The following is an 18733-nucleotide window of genomic DNA, read 5'->3' as shown; positions in this document are numbered from 1 at the left end:
TATACATTTCCACTTTATTAAAATAGTGTATAAATACAGAGCAGTTGGGCACATCCATTCTAAGGCACTGTTCTGGTTTGAATGCAGTTCCACAAGAGAGAAAGAGAAGCCATTACATTCTGTAGTTTTAATCTCTACATTCAGACTCCTCCTATGTTACTGGGCTCTAATCTTAATCCCAGATTTATTAGCAGCATCATACAGGGACCTGGATGCCAAGAATTAAAGACACATCCTGGCTCTGGCACTTCATATGATTTGGCACTTAATTACAAGCTCTCTTGCATTGTTCTCCATTTGTTTCCCAACTCTTGTTTAACTAGAGATACTATAAACTCTTTATGAGCCTTACACATGAATTATGTTTTGTTACTAGCTTCCATTAAGACTAGAACAGGACAAGTTAGGCACATAATACATACCCGCCAAATACTTATATATCACTTCAAAGAACTTGAATGCAATGAAGAGATATATTTTCCTTAGTTATATTTAAAGATGACTGTGTATTTTCATGTAGGGAATATATTTGAATGTCCCATTTCTTGTATCTAATGACAAGGACTAAGCTCAACGAATATTTTCACATATCAACAGCTTTAATTGACAATTACTTTCTCCCTTACTATGAGATTTGAGTTGTTACTACGAATACATAAGAACATTTACATAAGTAGCAAATCTGTATGTGTATGTATGCGTTTGTGTGTGTGTGATTATAAGTAAAATTCAAAAAAGGTTAAGAATCACTAGGTAATTCATAACATGTGAATTAGTGACCTTCACCTCTTAAAATGGTGTGTGTATGTGTGTGTGTGTGTAAGTATAATTAAATTCAGAGGCTGCAAATCACTAAGTAACCCACAAATTATGTGAATTAGTGATCTTAATGTCCTTGAAACGATGTGTGTATAATACAAAAGATGTATATTTTCACATAACTTTTCGTAAAATCCTTGAAACTGGAAATAACTAGGCTTAGAACTATAGGACTAGACTGATAGCTACAGACACTGTTTAAGGCAGTGTGTCCCAAGGGATACTTGCAGAATATTACTGCAAGTTATTATTATGTGTACACGAAAGATTCTGGGGTCAAATAGGTTTGGAAAGCACTGAGCTACAAGGCACCCTAGCCTCCTTTCCTAAACTAGGACCTTTCCAAGAGTCTCATATGCTGATGGGCATAACGAATCTAGGAAGGACAGACAGAAGCAATTCTCAAAATTATTTGCAGAACATTTTACAGAACAAAGTATTCTATAACACATACTTAGGGAAACACTGAGTTAGAAAATGGATACAGTTTCAAAAGCACTGAAATAAACATGAGAGAATACCAAAGCAGAATGAAAATCCACGGATACTTGTTCTTCAGTCCATCTAAATAAAGTTAGATTCTACTTGTACAACTTCAACTGCAAGTTATTTCCGCTAGACCTAGCAAACAGTTATAAGCCTAGTACTCCGCTTTAATCACCATCACCACAGATGGCCAAGTAAGCAGAGCAGGGACCGTCACAAAAGTCCACACTTAAAATCACAATTCCAAGCATAAAACCAACTGTAAATGGAAACAAGCTTGTTCCTTAGGTCAATGACACCCTCTTCCTTCTAATCCTCCTGAAACATTTTTATTGTTTGACAAAACTCACTGCCTCATTTCTTGCTACATGAGGCACGTGTATCTAAATGGCTGCGTTCATAAGGTGGTCTTTAATAATTGTACAGGAGAGCAAGTGTGGTAGTTATTCATTGTATTGGTCCTACCTATAAACGACTGCCACCGTTTGTAAGCTTTGTGCCTATGTTTATCAGATGGTTGCCTTGGAACCAAAAATTTCAATCGCAATTAAACAACAGAAAAAGATAGAGTGTATTAAATTCAGAAAAACAAACCGTAAGACTAGATACACACTCTCGAAATCCCATACCTTGACAGATGGTTTTTTAAAAATAGCACCCCTCAAAGCTGTACTTGTAAGTTCAGACCAAAGACTTCTACGATCAACAGCTACTGCAGGCTCCAATGTTAACTGTCATAGGACCTGCTTCCCTTAACAGTTCTTAAAGAAGTCCTCTAAAGTGTGTGACCTGGTGCATGATAAGGCCTGCTCGCTGCCTGAAGCTTTTAGAACAATGACTACACTTGTATGGCTTTTCCCCTGTGTGGATTCTTAAATGAATTACAAGGCTTGGTCTCTGTCTAAAGCTTTTCCCACAATAACTGCATTTAAAAGGTCTCTCCTCTGTGTGTGTTCTCTGGTGTAAAGTGAGTGCTGTGAGGCGACTAAAACTTTTCCCGCAGTTAGGACATCTATGAGGCTTTTCACCTGTATGAGTTTTCAGATGTCTTTTGAGACTTGATCCATGACAAAAGCTCTTTCCACATTCAAGACATTTATATGTTTCTTCTTCAGAGTGGGTTCTCTGGTGCCCTATAAGATGTGAGCGCCGAGTGAACCGCTTTTTACAGACAGTACATTCATAGGGTCTCTCTCCTGTGTGAAGGCGTTGGTGTCTATAAAGGTCAGAGCTCCGCAGGAACCTTTTTCCGCATTCAGGGCATTTGTGAGGTTCCTCTCCTGAATGAATTCTCTGGTGCCCAGTAAGCTGTGACTTCCGAGCAAAACATTTTCCACACTGAGGACATCGGTGAGGTTTGTCACCAGGACTCTTTTTCTTTGGAGGCTTCGGGTTGAGAGGCTCTTCCAAGTTGGAGCTCTCAGGTGTCTCTCCTAGAGTGGAGCTCTGAGGCTCTACAAGTTTTGTTAAATCTGTCTGCAAATCCTCTGGGGGTGGCTCCCATTGATTTTCTAATTGCACATAGTCTTTTTGCAGAATGGGACCATGAAGAGCATTTCCTTCTAAAGTTACAACAAATGGGTACATATTTTCCAGTTTCTTCTCTTTTGAAGTATCTTCTTCATTTTCTATTCCCATCTCAAAACCTGAGAAGAAACATAAACTGAAGCTTTCATTTTGTTCAGAAAAAGGGGGAAAAGTGAAGGAAAGTAAATAGTGAATGTAGAAATGCCTTTGCCCTCATCACTGCTGATTTTTCCCCTTCTTCCTGAGACTATACAGGAGCTATTACTTACCAATCTTGGAATCAAGCAACTGTTTCATTTCTTTGGGATCCTGTAACTCTTTTACCCATGGCTCTTCTCTATGATCCAATGGGAAGTTCATGTCAAGCTTTGGTAACTGATAACCTGGTCATAGAAACAAAAAGCGAGAAACATGTGTGGCTTATCAAAGGAGTTTCTAGAATACAGGCTGATTGCATGGATACATAGGCCTCTTAATCCCCGTTTCCTCCACAATTACTGTTCCTTCATTTGGAGTCACTTTTAAAGTCTTTTAAAAAGAACTTTTAAAAGAACAAAACAACAATTGACAAGGCCATCCTCTTGTGCTTTCAGGGGAATGAATTGCGTGCTAAAAGCAATATATTAGCTAGTTCTGTACTGATTTTGATAATACATTTATTTATGCTAGCGCTAAAATATTGAGTAAATCTTTATAAAATGTTGGTATACTAAAAATTTGGAATTACTGCTATTGAGTACTTAGAGAAGAGCAGCCTAGACATACATGCCAGAGAAGAGTGCTGTAAACATGCATGCCAGGAAGAGTTATATAAACATATGTGTCAAAGAAGAGTGGTGTAAACATAGATGCAAGGAAATTGCTTACTGGAATAAATTCACTTGATACCTTCTCAGAAACATTTCCATTTTATTGAACTTAATTGGAAGCAGCAAAAAGTATTTGACATGTGTCAGTGGAAGTCTAGAAAGTGCATTTAAAAATAAATAATGAAAATGAACTGCCAGGTAGTATCTCTGCCTCACATCTTAGGTACTACTTACTCTCTGCCATATCCAGCCTCCATCAGCACCATATTTTTTCTACCTCTTTCTCTCCATCCTCCTTGCTGGGCACAAATACTAATCTGCAGTATTATTTGGTATGGAAATCATCTAACAATAGTATAGAAATGTATAGAAATGAGCTAACAAATGAGCTGATGGTTAAATGTTAGAATTATTAAAATAGGACACATAGCAAATACTAATCCAAAGGAAAATTTGTACTTTAGATTAAGAAATGAGAAATGGACACAAACTCCTTGTTGTTTTATCAAGAAAAGACCATATGTTTCAATTTTAAGACTAAGAAATGAAAGCTAGAACTCAAATTGATTTCTGTGCTGGGTGTGATGGTGCATGCTATAATTCTAGGCTGAGCTAGAAGGATTGCAAGTTCCAGGCCAATTTTGGCTATGGAGTGAGGCCCTGTCTCAAAAGAAGAAAAATATAGTTCAAAATTAACTATTTAATTTTTATTTGGATTTCAAAGCTAAGATGTGATGAAGGGATACTGTGGAATAGATTTTAAAAAGCTGAGGGTCATAGCTCAGAGGAAGGCTGCTGTGAGGAGACAAACGGCACAAACTAAAACTCAGAGGAGATTACCAAGCTGATACATAAAACACTGATTCAGAGAACACACCAGGATGGCGATTATACCCACACAACAACCAAGTTCTCCTGGGCAGAGGATTGAAACAGTCAGAGGGGAGCTAACTAGCCTTGGAGGTAGCTGGTGTTAGTTGTGAAAAGAGAGATATGAGAAAATGCAGATCCTTCTGGAGAGTAGAACAGAGGGCAAGAAAGAGCATCCCTGTATATGGTAATAGTATGGCAGAGGGTGGAGGCTGGAGCAAAGAAAAGGAGACACTCAGAAAACACAATCCTTGCCAGTATGCAAAAGCACAGCCTAGACATGGAACACGGAATTGGCAGAGCATACTGGCACTGGCGGAAGTTTTCCCTACTTCCCACCATATAGTCATGTTGCAGTATGAAGAAAGCCATCTTAAAGTCTTATCAGAAACCCACAATAAAATCCACAAACTAATCTAGTAAGTGTTGGACTAGACAGCCAATCATCAGACTACTGGTAAAGACTTAACCAAAGCCACTGAAAGCGCTATGCTATGTCCTTTCTCACTATTCTTTTTTTCTTGGGGGTTGTATTGTTTTGGAGGCTGTCCTGGAACTAGCTGTGTAGATCAAACTGATTTTAAACTCACAGAGATCCACCTGCCTCTGCCTTACAAGTACTGGGATTAAAGGAGTGCACCACCAACGCCCGGCTCACATCTTATATTTTTATGGATATGACATTTTAAATAATATACTATAATAACTGTAACTCAAATATGTAGCTTTTGTATAGCAGTTTCCTCTAAAATTGAACATTCCATTCTGCAGGGAAGCCTTTAAGAAAGAAGGTAAACAACTCAGGAAGCCACTGAAACTGACCAGATTCACTCTTCCCCTTCTTCCCAGGAGTAAACAAGTCAAGCTACAAAGAAGATTTTCAGACAACCCAAGATGCCAAGACCCTGAGAGCAGACCTGTTGCTGGAGGTTCTTTCTCGTCCTGCCATATCCCACCTCCCTTTAGCCCCAAATAAGCACACATGATGCTATATTAATTATAAAACTATTGGCCGATGGCTAGGACTTTTTCTTGGTTAGCTTTGTCTTAATTACTAACCCATAACTACTAATCTTATATATTTCTACATGGCCTTACCTTACAAGAGAACACCTGGCACATCCTGTCTTCCCAGTCCCTCCATGGCATCTCTTTTTACACCTCCTCATCTCCTAAGCCTGTCTGTCTTCCTGCCTCTATTGGCCACAGTGTTTTATTTATCAACCAATAAGAGAAGCATATACACAGAAGGACACTCCCCATCACAGACCAGCTGCCTGGAAGAAGAAGAAAGATGCACAGCTGCCTGGAAGAGATTTCCAACATCAGAGGCACTCGGAACACACTCTCCAACCTGACGAGCTGCCTGCAGGCTGTGCAGTGTGCTCCAGATTTCCAGTTTTGTGAGCTGTCACCTGTGCTGGGGTGGACTTTGGTGATGCAGCTGTCTTTCAGCCATTTCTGCTCCTGTAAGTGACCCCCCATCCATATTCCTGTAATTAACCTACATAATAGTCAGTGGATCACCAAGTTGGTTTTTGGTGACATCTAAACTTGGTCTGTCCTGGGTTCCCTGTCTGGGGTGATTAGACATGTGTGTAGTGTCTCCCCAGGAAAAGTCTTGTCACACAAAGAAGTCATTTCCTAAGAGCTTTTTATTGTTATTTAATTCTTTGTTAAATTAATGACTGGGTAATTTTAGTGATTTCTATCCCCCTGTAAGCTAAGCATTATAAAACAGACAGAATTTCTTCGTTGTCACTCTGGAATGACTGGTATTTCTGTAGGGCAACAGAGAAAATATTCAAAGAAATGATGACTAGAATTCTTTAAGTATATTGAAAAAGACTCACCTATGTATCTAGGAAGGTCAATGAATTCCAAGTAGAATAATTCAAAAGATCCACAACTACACTATAACAAGGGCAGTGAGGGGAGAGGGGGGAGAGTCAGAGGGAGAGGGGAAACAGGGAGGGAAGAAGGGAGGGAGGGAGGGAGAGGAAAAAGAGGGAGAGGGAGAGAAGGAGACAGAAAGAGTGAGAAGGGAAGAGGGAGAGAGGAGAAAGGGAGGGACAGAAAGAAGAAAGAGGGAGGGAGAGGAGGGAGAGCGGGGAGAGAGGGAGAAACAAGAAGAGAGAGAGCAAGAGAGAGAGAGAGGGGGGGGGAGAAAGAGAGAGAGAGTAAAACCTTGGAAATCAGGAAAATGAGCCACCAATTACAAGTGAACTCCTACTTAGGCAGAGATTAAATCTTATTAGATTAAAGTTAATAGAGGGGCTACTATAAGGATTTAGCAGGTAAAGGTCCCTGCTGCCAAGCTCATGACCTAAATTCAATTCCTAGGATACATGTAGTATGTCCAGGAATTTTTATACACAGACATATAAATAAATGAATGTAATAAAAGTTTTAAAGTTAGCGGAGAGCAAATTTACTAAGACATTAAACCCCAAATTAGTTAGAGATTTAGTTATACCAATTTAGTTTGAGATGAAACTTTCGAGTTCTCATTAGAAGCGAGGGAGGCTAAGATGAAGTGAGGTGACACAAAGTGCTTAATGAAAACTGAACAGTGTTAACTAAGAACCCCACATTGAGCTGGAGAGATGGCTCAGAGGTCAAAAGCACTTATTGCTCTTCCAGAAGACCCACATGGCAGCTCACAACTATCTGTAACCATAGTTCCAGGGCATTCGATACCCTCACACAGCCAGACATGTAGACAAACCATCAATGCATGTAAAGTATAAATAAATAAATAAATAAATAAAGGAAAAATAAATCCTATATTCAACAAATCTATCTTTCAGAAATGAATATGCAGTAAAGGTATCCCTGAAAAAAATAGAATTCATTGATAGCTGACTTGCCTGAAAACAGTTATATAATGTTAAAAATAGTAAGGGAAGTCCCTTGGTCTGAAAGTGAGAGACTCTGAGATAGTAACTTGAAGCCACATGAAAAAGTAGTACAAATGAAAGTAGCATATAATTAGAAAAGGCATTATAAATCAAAGGTCTGCTTCTTTTGTCACAAACTATTTAAGGAACCAAGTTCTGTGCAATGCAGAAAGGTAATATATTTGTCAATAACAGCATATATGAGGCAGGTGAGAGAAAAATATGAAAAGTTAAGAAATGACTAGAGTTGCCTGCTCAAATCCATCCATAAATGATAAATGCTTTTAAAAAACTGTAATGTATTTGCCTTCCTTTTTCCCCTTTTGTTTTTTTAAATCCTTAAAACTATGTGTAGTAATAATTATAGCAATGTATTGTGGGGTTTATACCAGGTTTGCTATAATAATATGATTATAATACAGAAGTAATGAATACAGACCTGCCAGGCACTGGTGGCACACACCTTTAATCCCAGCACTCAGTAGGCAGAGGCAGGTGAAGCTCTGTGAGTTCGAGGTCAACCTGGTCTACAGAGAAAGTTCCAGGACAGGCTCCATAGCTACTGAGAAACCCTGTTTAAAATAACAACATCAACAACATTTTAATGACATTGTTAATACAACTCTGAACTGATGATAACTTAAAGCATAAAAGATAAACTCTAATAATCTACTTAAGAATTATTTAGAAATAGTGCAAGTTCATAGAACAATTAAAATGTTACATTATAAGTATTCACTTCTGAGATCAGACGAGATCGGGCATGTTCAGGGTGGGATATTCACTTAACACAAAAGAAAACAATAAGAGAGGGGGAACAAAAGACTTATGAGATATATATTAGACTGAGTAAATGGCATATATAACTCCAACTATATACTAATCAGACTAAATGTGAGTGGGCTAAATAATTCAACAGAAAGGCGAAGTTCAGATTGTAGTTTTGCATTCCTATTTGTTTGCTTTCTTTTGTTTTTTGAGACAGGATCTCACTATGTAGCCCTGGCTGGCCTAGAACTTATTCTGTAGACCAGGCTTGCCTTTAACTCACAGAGATCTGCCTGCCTCTGCCTCCAAGATGGAAAAGGAGATATTCTATACATAGTATTCGTACATAGACAACTCAGATATTAAAATAAAAAGTTACTATTTATAAGGTATATCATTTTATAGTGAGTAAAAGAACAATTCATTAAGCTGGGTGGTGGTGCCACATGCCTTTAATCCCAACACTTGGGAGGCAGAGGCAGGTGGATCTCTGTGAGTCCGAGACCAGCCTGGTCTACAAGAGCTAGTTCCAGGACAAGCTCCAAAGATACACAGGGAAACCCTGGCTCAAAAAACCAAAAAAGAACAATTCATTAATAAGACATATCCAAAATACTGCTACCTATATTTAAAAAACTTGAAATAGTAATAGAAAGATCTCGTCAATTTGATATATGTTATCTATGACAGACCCACAGCTATTAATCAAAGTAACATGAAAGAACAAATAAAATTGTCCTGAGACCTGGAGCAAGACAAGGATGTACTTTCCCTACTTCTATTTAATATTGTTCTAAAAGGAAATTATACAACAAAAAGATATAACACTACTACATTTCATAGGTGATATATACATATATGAAACCCTACAGAATCTATCATAATAAACAAGGTATGTTTGTATGCCATATGATCACTACCCCAAAACAACAGTAATTCTCTACACTTTCAAAGTATAAGCCAAAATGCACTGAATAAAATAGTTCCATTCATGATAACATTAATAAGACTAAAATAATTTAAGAACAAATTTAATAATCTCTGTGTAAAATTTATACTTTGAAAACTAAAAAATCCTGTTGAAAACACCTGAGAAAGTCAAAGTAAATAGAAACTGGTCTCAAGTTCAGGTATTACAAAATGTAATATCATTAATATAGCAGTACTTCTACCTGTCTTCAGACTTAACACACCCCTCATACTGAGCCAACTGACTCTAAAAAGTAGTAAAACCAACACGAATCAATACAATGTAAATGTAGCCCTTTCTTGAGACTAGATGTCCAACAATATTAGTCCAACAATAAACCTATGACCTTTGGTCATAAGCACATTAAATGCAAAATGGACAGGTTTTTTACTTTTAGGCTTTTCATGAAATCACATGGTGACACCTAGATAACTACACACAAGTAAATGGTGCACACCCTCACATGCTATTAAATCACTGTTGAACATGAATCCAGTTACCAACAACATCGTGGCACATGTCTTACTTTCTTTTCGATCATCTGCTATGAGAGAGGCCTTCTGCCTGTCCCGAGGACATGCATATGGAGAAGTCCCCTTAGCAAGGAACTGAGTGTTCTGCTAGTTTGCAGAGACCCAGCCAGGAACACTGTAAATCTGGCTCACAGAAATTTTAAAAAGCACCCCGTCTTTTCATTTTCTCTTTTAAGCTGCTAAACTTCAGAGCTCATTTATAATTGTAGATGGTGCAAAAGAAATAATACAGTGGAGGGTAATATGAAGAATAAAACATTGGAGGTTAACGAATAGGTACTTCAATAATGTTCTCATGCTGTCTATGTTCAGTGAATCATTTTACTAAGCCTCACTTAGCAAAGGTCATGTCACAAAGGCTCTGCTGCTCAATGAGGTATCATTTCTATAGCTGGGCATTAGATATTACTTATATTAACATTTAAAGTAACATGAAATTCTGAAGAAATTGAAGTGACAACAACCTCAGCTAGTGAGCCAGCTCATCAGGTAAAACTGTTTGCCCACAAGTATGAAGATCTAAGTTTGACAGTAGGATCTCGAATGGTAGGAGAAAATTGATCCTCGCAAGTTCTCTTCTGACAGTCACACATGCACGCACACAAAACAATAAATGGAAACTTATTTTAATTAAAAACCCTTCTCAGGCTGGAGAGATAGCTCAGTGGTTAAGAGTTCTTTTCCTAGCACTCACATCAGGTGTTCACAGCCATCTGTGACTCCAGCTTCAGGGAAACCAATCCCCTCCTCTGGCCTCCATGGGAACCTGCGCTCACACGCACATATCCAGACACAGACAAACACACATACACCCATTAAAAAAATTAACCCAGGCAGTGGTGGTGCATGTCTTTAATCCCAGCACTCATGAGGCAGAGGCAGGCGGATCTCTGTGAGTTGGAGACCAGCCTGGTCTACAGAGTGAGTTCCAGGACAGCAAGGGCTACACAGAGAAACCCTGTCTTGAAAAGCAAAAGCAAACAAACAAACAAACAAAAAAGAATCTTCTGATCCTTTCCAGATGCATTTACATTTTACTTTGAAATTTCATCTCTCAAATTCTTCATCACACCAAAAGGGTGTGTTCTTTGACATCTTTCATGAACTCAAAGTGAAATATCATTAACTGAGTACAAAAATCCAAAGCTTAGGCAATTGAATATGTGTTCTAATTCTGAGGCACTAATTTGGACCCATTTTCTTTTTTTTTTTTTGGTTTTTCGAGACAGGGTTTCTCTGTGGCTTTGGAGGCTGTCCTGGAACTCACTTGGTAGTCCAGGCTGGTCTCGAACTCACAGAGATCCGCCTGCCTCTGCCTCCCGAGTGCTGGGATTAAAGGCGTGCGCCACCAACGCCCGGCTGGGCCCATTTTCTAAGTTACAGTTTGCATAAATACAGTTTAAGCTCTCAGGCCGAGTATCTTTTTCTTTCTCATTACAGATAGTCTATAGTATCCCAAACTTCTAGGGTGTCAGGCATAAAGTTAAGTGAAGGAACTGTTTTTAAAATATTTAATTTATGTGATGTGTGCACACCTGAGTGTATGAATGTACACCATGTGTGCATGAACCTGTGGAGGCCAGAAGAGGGCGCTGGATCCTATGGAACTAGAGTTACACACAGTTGTGAACCACTATGTGGGTACTGGGAATCAAACTTGGCTTTCTGCAAGAGCAGTCAGCTCTTAAGCACTAAGCCATCTCTCCAGTCCCAAATGAGGTGATATTTTTTGTTTGGTGTTTTGAAACAGGGTTTCTCTGTGTAGCCCTGGCTTTCCTGGATCTAGCTTTGTAGACCAGGCTGGCCTCAAACTTACAGACATCTGCCTGCCTCTGCCTCCTGAGTGCTGGGATTAAAGGTGTGTACCACCACCACCTGGCTAAATTAAAACTTCTTAACAAAATATGAAATGAAGGCAATATAAATGACAATATCATATAGTATTGCTTCAACCAATATGTATAACTATGGACTTACGGTGTTTTTTATTTTTATTTTTACCATTATTTAAAAATATTCTGGCTTGGTGTGGTCATACCTTAAGTTTACCTTGACCTATAAAAGCCAGTCTTTCTCTGAGTTCTCTATGCCAGTGAATGATACTGTCATCTACCCAGGTCACGGGCCAGAGACCTAGGCAGCATCCTTCACCTTTCTTGTTCATTACCCAATAGCCAGTCAGTCAATCACAAGTCCTGGGTTTCACATATGCTAAATAGTTTTGGAACTGCAGTTTCCTCTCCATGATCACCACCGTGGCTCATCTGCTCCTATTGGCCCCTCACAGTGCAAACGCAGGTGTTTCTTCTGCCCCGTTCTGTACATGGTGCTCCACCTGCTCGGATTCCTCGCCCCTCTTCAGTTGCAGTGCTTGCTCAGCCAGCCCATTCTGGTCCCTTTCCATAGGCGGTTCCCCTAACTCCCTTCTCCTGGAGTCACTCCTCTTAGCTGGTGGTACGGTTACTCTCCTATGTGCTTCATTATCAATCTCTAGGATTACTTTCCAGACTTTGAGCTCCAGGATGGCTAAGGCTGCTTTTCTGCTTTGTGTACCAACAAATCCGCAGTGTCTGGCCTGGCTCTTCCCAGCTGTTCCTAATGCTGGCTGGATTCCCATGAAAGTGTGAAAAGGAACTCTAGGGTTAGCTTTTGGTAGTTATTCATGCACCAGGCACTTCTATTTTGCAGCTTGGGTTGTTCCCACTGATTTCCATTTTGTTGTTTTCTCTTTGTTGTCTCAGTATTGCACAGTTTAGTTCAATTATCAACATGTTCTAGATGTACCCATAAGAGTAATGGTTCCAGTCATACTTGAGCCAAATCTTTCACGGGAGTAAGGAAGGAAGAAATGGTGTGAAAGAAACCCAAAGGGAAGGGAAACAAGAGCATGCAGGCTACATGGCCCAGCTGCCTTTCTCCACTGGATCTAGCTACTTCTAGAACTCACCCTGTTATGCCAGAGCCAGTCAGCTTCAAACATTACTGTGTGTAGCACTTCTATGGATTAAGCTAATGGAAGAGGTGTCCTCACCACATTCTAGAAACACTATTCTAGTTTTTGGATTATATGATATTGATATTTTTTGGGTTTTTTGAGAGAGGATTTCCCTGTGTATAGTCCTGGCTGTCCTGGAACTCCCTCTGTAAACTAGGCTGGCCTTGAACTCAGAGATCCACCTGCCTCTGCTTCCTGAGTGCTGGGAATAAATATGTGTGCCACCACAGCACGGTGAAATTAACATTTTTTCACCTCCTATAAGTGACTGTATCCTTTTCAAGGATCTGAAGAGAGCATGTGACAAAGCACTCTACTAGAATAGGGCTTTCTATACCATCCATAAAAGCAACTGGCCCTTTCAATCTCACATCACAGGCTCAAAATCTGGTGGACAACTGTGCTCTCACCAGAGGTTTTCCCAGATGACATTCTTGGTGAAAAGTCCCTTGGGCAAGGCCATCACTGCAACCAGTTCCTAAGGACATTCTCTCAAACATGCATCACTCCCTGTTGTTTCTAGAAAGACATTTCCTCCTGTTCTCAGCCTTCTACTTCTTTATGTCAGTGGTTCAGGGCTATTGGAGGATTAGAATTTTTAACTCAAACAGAAACACAGAGCTATAAGAAAACCCTTGCCTTACCGGGGTCCAGAAAGGACTGGCATTCAGCATCAGCACTGTAGTTCAGATCCTGCGGTCCAGCTTGTGGAATCCAGGCTTCTGGCACTGGGGGCTCCTGGACAGGTTCCATTACTTGCAGTTCGGGTGCCTCCAGGTGCAAGTTGGGTGGCATGGGTACTGTTCCAACTGGTGCCAGTTCTTCCAAGAGCATGTCATCCATGTCAATCTGAGAGAGAGGCCAAACACATCACTCCGAAGTTCACTGGAAATAAAGCCACTCCACCAACTTTCTAAGTCAGCCATTGCTCACCAACAGTACCAGGAGCCACACATGTAGCTTTAAAGTCTCCAGGGATTCCAGGAGGCAATGCATTAAAAAAACCAACCAAACAAACAAACAAAAGCAGGTGAGCTGACTATAACAGGATGTGCTTATTACAACATATACAAAGTACCAGGATTCCAACACGAATAATTACTAGTGAGTTATTCCACCTGCTCCTCCCTTCATACAACGTCTCTGTAGGGAGTGTGCATTTCACACTCACAGCTGCTCCAGCTGTGCTGTAAATGCATTTAAGTGATCAAGTGCCAGGAGTGCTTTGCAACTCCTGAGATGTGGAGGGGATACACAGATCTCCCAAAGACAAGTCTTCTATTTTCACCCAAACCAGGAAGTTATGGAGAGTAAGGAAAACTACTTCCCCATGCTACCCTAGGGATACAGGGACCTTGGTGACTTCCTATGCAAGCTACTATTTGCGGTGAAGCCAGCTGCTCTAGTAAGCCTTGTCCCAAGCCCCAGAGATTATGAATGTCAGACAGAAGCTCTTGCTGTTCCCTTCTGGGAAGAGTGCCCTATGTTCAGCTTGCCCTGTGCTCACCTATGCTTTCCCTGAACAGAAGCCTCAAGAGGTGGTTCTAAATAGAAGGCAAATGCGGGCAGGCAGTGCTACTGGAATTTAACGGGCCAAAGATGGGCACACTGCTCCCAATGCAGCTCTTCCTACACTCTCCCAAACATGGGATTCCTTCTTCAAACCTTCATGTAGATGAAAAGGACCTAGCAAGAACCACATCCTGCTGATCAGGTAGAAACCAAATCACTTCTGCATATTATTTTTAGCACTTTTGCATAAGCCAGAGAAACCACAGTATTTATTCCCGTCTACCAAGAACAGTTTTGGCCACTTTGTAAAATCACATCGCCAGGGACAACACTGCTCATAGCACTGGAGCCTTGCTCAGATTTCCTGACTGTCCCATCACAGTAATTGAAAGCAGAGGGACTGCCATGTGACCACTTCATGGTGTCTTCTCATGCAGTGAAGAGCACATACACTGTAGAAATATGTATGAGTCCACACTAAACTATGTTGCCTTCCTCTGCATTCTCTCTAGACTACTCGACTCAATGTCAGTCAGATCATTCTGGAAAGAAACAAATAGTAAATAGTTTACAATGTGTAGGTCACATTTACCCTACCCTCTCCTGTTTTGAAAATAAATTTATTAACCAAGTAAAAACCTCTAGAAATCAAAAATTAAAAAAAAACACACACTAGAAACTTAGAGGTCACAATCAGTCATACCATGGCAGGATCTGGCTAGCAAGCCATAGAGCCAAGTACTGATAACTGTAATTGATGTTTCTAGATAAGCTATGCTGTCTGGAAATTTCATTTAATAACAGTAAAGGGGGCATTCTCATATGTATATCCTAGAGAGGGTATGGGGTCAGAAATAGTGGAGAACCTCAGACCCACATGCTGATTCCAGCAGAGGAGATCACTGGAAAAGTTTCTGGAATAGTCTTGGGGCTGTGGAATCATAGTCAAAATGATGGATACAGACCCAACAGCCTGGGTACCTCTTTTGTTCCCCTAAGAAGAGAGACTCCACATTTTTTCTCACCTGTGGTTCTGGTATCTCAAGCTCTCTCTGTAAGTCTTCAATGAGTGACACAACTCTTTCTCTATTGTCTGGGCAGTGTTCCCTCACCCAGGTCTCTATTTCTGTGGGCAGAATAGTTAGGAACTGCTCTAACACAAGCAGTTCCAGGATTTGTTCCTTAGAACGCATCTTTGGCTTCAGCCACTGACAGCAAAGCTCCCAGAGTTTGTTGAATGCTTCATGAGGCCCAGCAGCTTCTGTGTACTGGAACTGCCTGAACCGTTGTCGGAAGACCTCACAGTCAGTGTCATACTCTTGCAGCACAGAGCCCTGATTCAAGGAGGCCTGGATGGCACAACCCAGGGCCACAGCCATCGCCTCTTCTAGAATTTTACAGTTTATCTGGGGTCTATGTCTCAGATTCCAGGTTTTTCCTCTCTGTAATAATGGGGGAGCCACCTACAGCTGAAGACAGGAAAACATGAAAAGGAGAAAAAGCAATGGTTACAAGATGGCATACTCACCGTCCTTAACTTACTTAGCTTTGCTTTCTCCCACCAAGACTTAAAAGAGCACTTCCCAGTCTTTCTGGTGGTTTGGCAACTCAGATAAAAGCTGGTGACTCACTTCCCAGAACAACATTTATAGACACAATCAATTGTACATACATTTCAAATATTCAGAAAAACCTTAAGTGCTCACCCACATATCCTCTAGAAATGCTGTCCAATACAATAACAACATATGGTATTTTAAATTTAACTGAAAATTCAATTCACTTTCTCAGGTAAGCCAGGTTAACTTAAGGTGCTCAGTAAATAACATTACCAAAAACAGTTCTCTAATATCTTACAGCGACAAAGGTAACTAACTGCCTTTTTAGAAGTTCCCACTGACCTGCTGGCTTTTACTCCTATCCCTAGTCTAATTCCAAGTCGTTTTTTTTTCTATATGGAGGATCTCAAAAGAAACATAGGAGGGATAATACAATGCTTCGGAAATAACTAAAAGTGGCAAGATATTTTTGTGCAATCTGTGAGGTCACAGGGTTCATCATATACATGCCTACACAGGGCTCAGGATCTGCAGATAAACTATGGATCCTCTCTCCTCTTAGGATCTGCAGATCCTATGAATCCTCTCTCTTCTCTCTACATTTGCTGAGGCAGTTCCATTTATACCTGTCTTATTTAAGATTTCTGAACAGAGTCAAGAAAAAAATTAGTCCTCATCTTCTCCCCATTCAGTCAACTGAACCAAAACTGACTGTGTATCACCCGTTACTGTGACTGTAACTGTACTCCTGTGCTAGGATTTAGACATAATTTGCTGTGTAATCCTCACACCCAAATGCCCCTGTCTGCAATATGCACAGAGTGACAGCATCAACTTCATAAAAACATCCTTTGAGGACCAAATGGCCCAGAAAGTGAAGAGCAGCGTGCCTGGCACAAGGTAAGGACTCAAGGGAAGTTTATTGCTGGTCAAGACTCCTTCCTAGGAAGCTTCTAGTTTCCTGAGCCCAGGCATGTAACCGTTGCTGGAGGACATCCAAGGATCTGCAGTCTTTTGGCTGTGGATCCACTCGTTAATCTTCTCCAGCCTCACAGCTGGCTAGCTTTCCCCTGGCTGACCCAAAACCTTCCTCCACGTCTACCAGGGAAGTGACCCTCCAGGTTTCCTGTCCTGGGCCCTACCTAGTGAAAACTTCATTAAGGAACAGTGGTTTTTTTTCTTTCTCAAACCTCCCCTCTGAATCCACCCTCACGGGGCCTACCCATAAAGCAATGTAAGAAAAGAGGGCACTTGGGGGAAACGGCAGGCGTGACATGTCCCTGAAAAGCCTAAAAGCTGGTTTGAAATCCGATGCCAATGTTAGGGACGTGGTCCCCCAAAGCTCCTGGATGATGAAGTCCCACCACCCAGATGGGCAATCCCAGTCCTGGAGGACTCCCAGCAAGGCCTGGCCGGGTCGCAGGGAGCGGCGGCGGGGTCCCTCAACGAATAGGGGCCCGCCGCTCCTCGTTGCTCCTGGGGCCTGGCGCCCAGGACACATACGAATTTTGCCAGTTTGCGTGGCCCCAGCCTGCGAAAGGAGCCCCGCTACCCGCGCCCGCGCCCCAGGGACAGCCACGCCCTCTGGCCGCTCCGGGACTCACCGCCTCTGCGCCCACGGCTCTCCCAAGCTCACCGGCAACTGCTCAAGGCGCAGGCGTGGAGCTGCATTGAGTACTACATCTCCCGGCAGGCTCAGCGCAGCCTGCTCTTATAGCCCACAAGGATGCTGACGTGGGAATGGCTGGGACTATCCCAGTGTTCCATCTAGCTTCTAGCTGCTTTGGAAGAGCTCCTGTTTCCGGTCTTAAAGCTTCTTGGTCCTAGGGGAGTGGGTGGGACGAGGCCCGAGTCCTGAGTCAAGTAAGGACTTCTTCCCAACAGCTTTAGAGTAATGGGTGCAGGCGGGGGAACAACTTTGTTTGAAACAGCCTTGACCAGCTCATTGATTCCCAGGCCTCAAGGGGGAGGTTCTTGGGAAAGCAGTTTTAAAATTCAAATCTCTGGTCCCCACCCGATACCCTGATGCCCTGGAGAGTGAAAGAGCTTGGAATTTAGAGATTGTCATTTTAATAAGTTTTCTGGCATGCCGATTCTAATATATCTTGTCTGTGTGTCACAGTAGCCTTGAGTATGCTTCTTAGTTTTTTCTCTTGAAGACTTGGAGCTTCCATCTAGTGAACACCCCCCTCCCCATTCCTCCCCACCTTCAATGTCCACCAGTGATCTCTGGAGTTTTACGATTAGCCCACTGGCACTACTTCGAGTCTTCCAGTTGGTCCCCCCCTCTTCCCACCCCTGGAAGCAAACTTCCCCTTCTCAGGGTTGGCTTGAATTGTGGTGAGACAGCCCAGTGGCCACTAGATACAACGGTGCTGACTGGAAAACTGTACTCATATTAGGACCAAGCTGGGGCGATTGGTCTGCGGCTGCCAGATTTTTAGTGCTAGGACTTTTTTTCTGCCTGTTTATCTGTGTCTAGACCTGAGTGGGCCAGAGATAGCAAGGAAAAAGCATCCTGTTCTTGTGCCTCCTTGAGATCTGTTGGGAAGCAAGACAGACATGGGAGGAGGGGTTTGTTGGCAGGCACTGAAGACAGCTCCTTCCAAGCCAAAGTTGCTCTCATCAGCTGAGGGCTGGAGCCCCTGACTCCAAAGTCCCGTGAAGCCGCCAATTCTCTCTTGACAGCAAGAGTAGCTGATCTGGACCACAGTGGTATGGAAGCCTGATGATTCTTTTGGTCTTAAAGCCAAATGGAAAGGATGATAGTAAACCTGCAGCTGTGCATGGAGGCACAACCTGTCCCTGCTGAACCCAGGATCCATCCCTAGAGGCTGCCCACACACGCTTTTGTGAATTCTGTTTCCAAGAAGCTTTTTATTTTTTATTTTTAACCAAAAACCCTTAGGCATTACCTGGAGCACTATCATGGGTGAATTCAGCCGTAGGTATGAATCAAAACGCAGGGTTTGGGGATGCTGATGG

The 18733-nt window shown here is 41.7% G+C and overlaps 1 protein-coding gene across 1 annotated transcript; it reads right to left on the bottom strand.

Moving 5' to 3' along the window:
• On the bottom strand, window positions 1-17429 carry Znf449 (zinc finger protein 449). The gene is made up of 5 exons (XM_040744638.1): window positions 17353-17429; window positions 15215-15658; window positions 13322-13526; window positions 3102-3215; window positions 1-2951 (listed from the first exon to the last, which is right to left on the bottom strand). The coding sequence occupies exons 2-5, from the start codon at window positions 15566-15568 to the stop codon at window positions 2068-2070; spliced, it is 1557 nt and encodes a 518-aa protein (XP_040600572.1). The 5' UTR covers window positions 15569-15658; window positions 17353-17429; the 3' UTR covers window positions 1-2067.
• Window positions 17430-18733: the final 1304 nt, after the last annotated feature.

This window comes from Mesocricetus auratus, unplaced genomic scaffold (assembly GCF_017639785.1).
Source record: "Mesocricetus auratus isolate SY011 unplaced genomic scaffold, BCM_Maur_2.0 Super-Scaffold_100003, whole genome shotgun sequence".
In the NCBI taxonomy this organism is placed as follows: domain Eukaryota; kingdom Metazoa; phylum Chordata; class Mammalia; order Rodentia; family Cricetidae; genus Mesocricetus; species Mesocricetus auratus.
The sequence above is the reverse complement of the archived record's forward strand: the minus strand, read 5'-3'. Positions and strand labels throughout refer to the sequence as shown.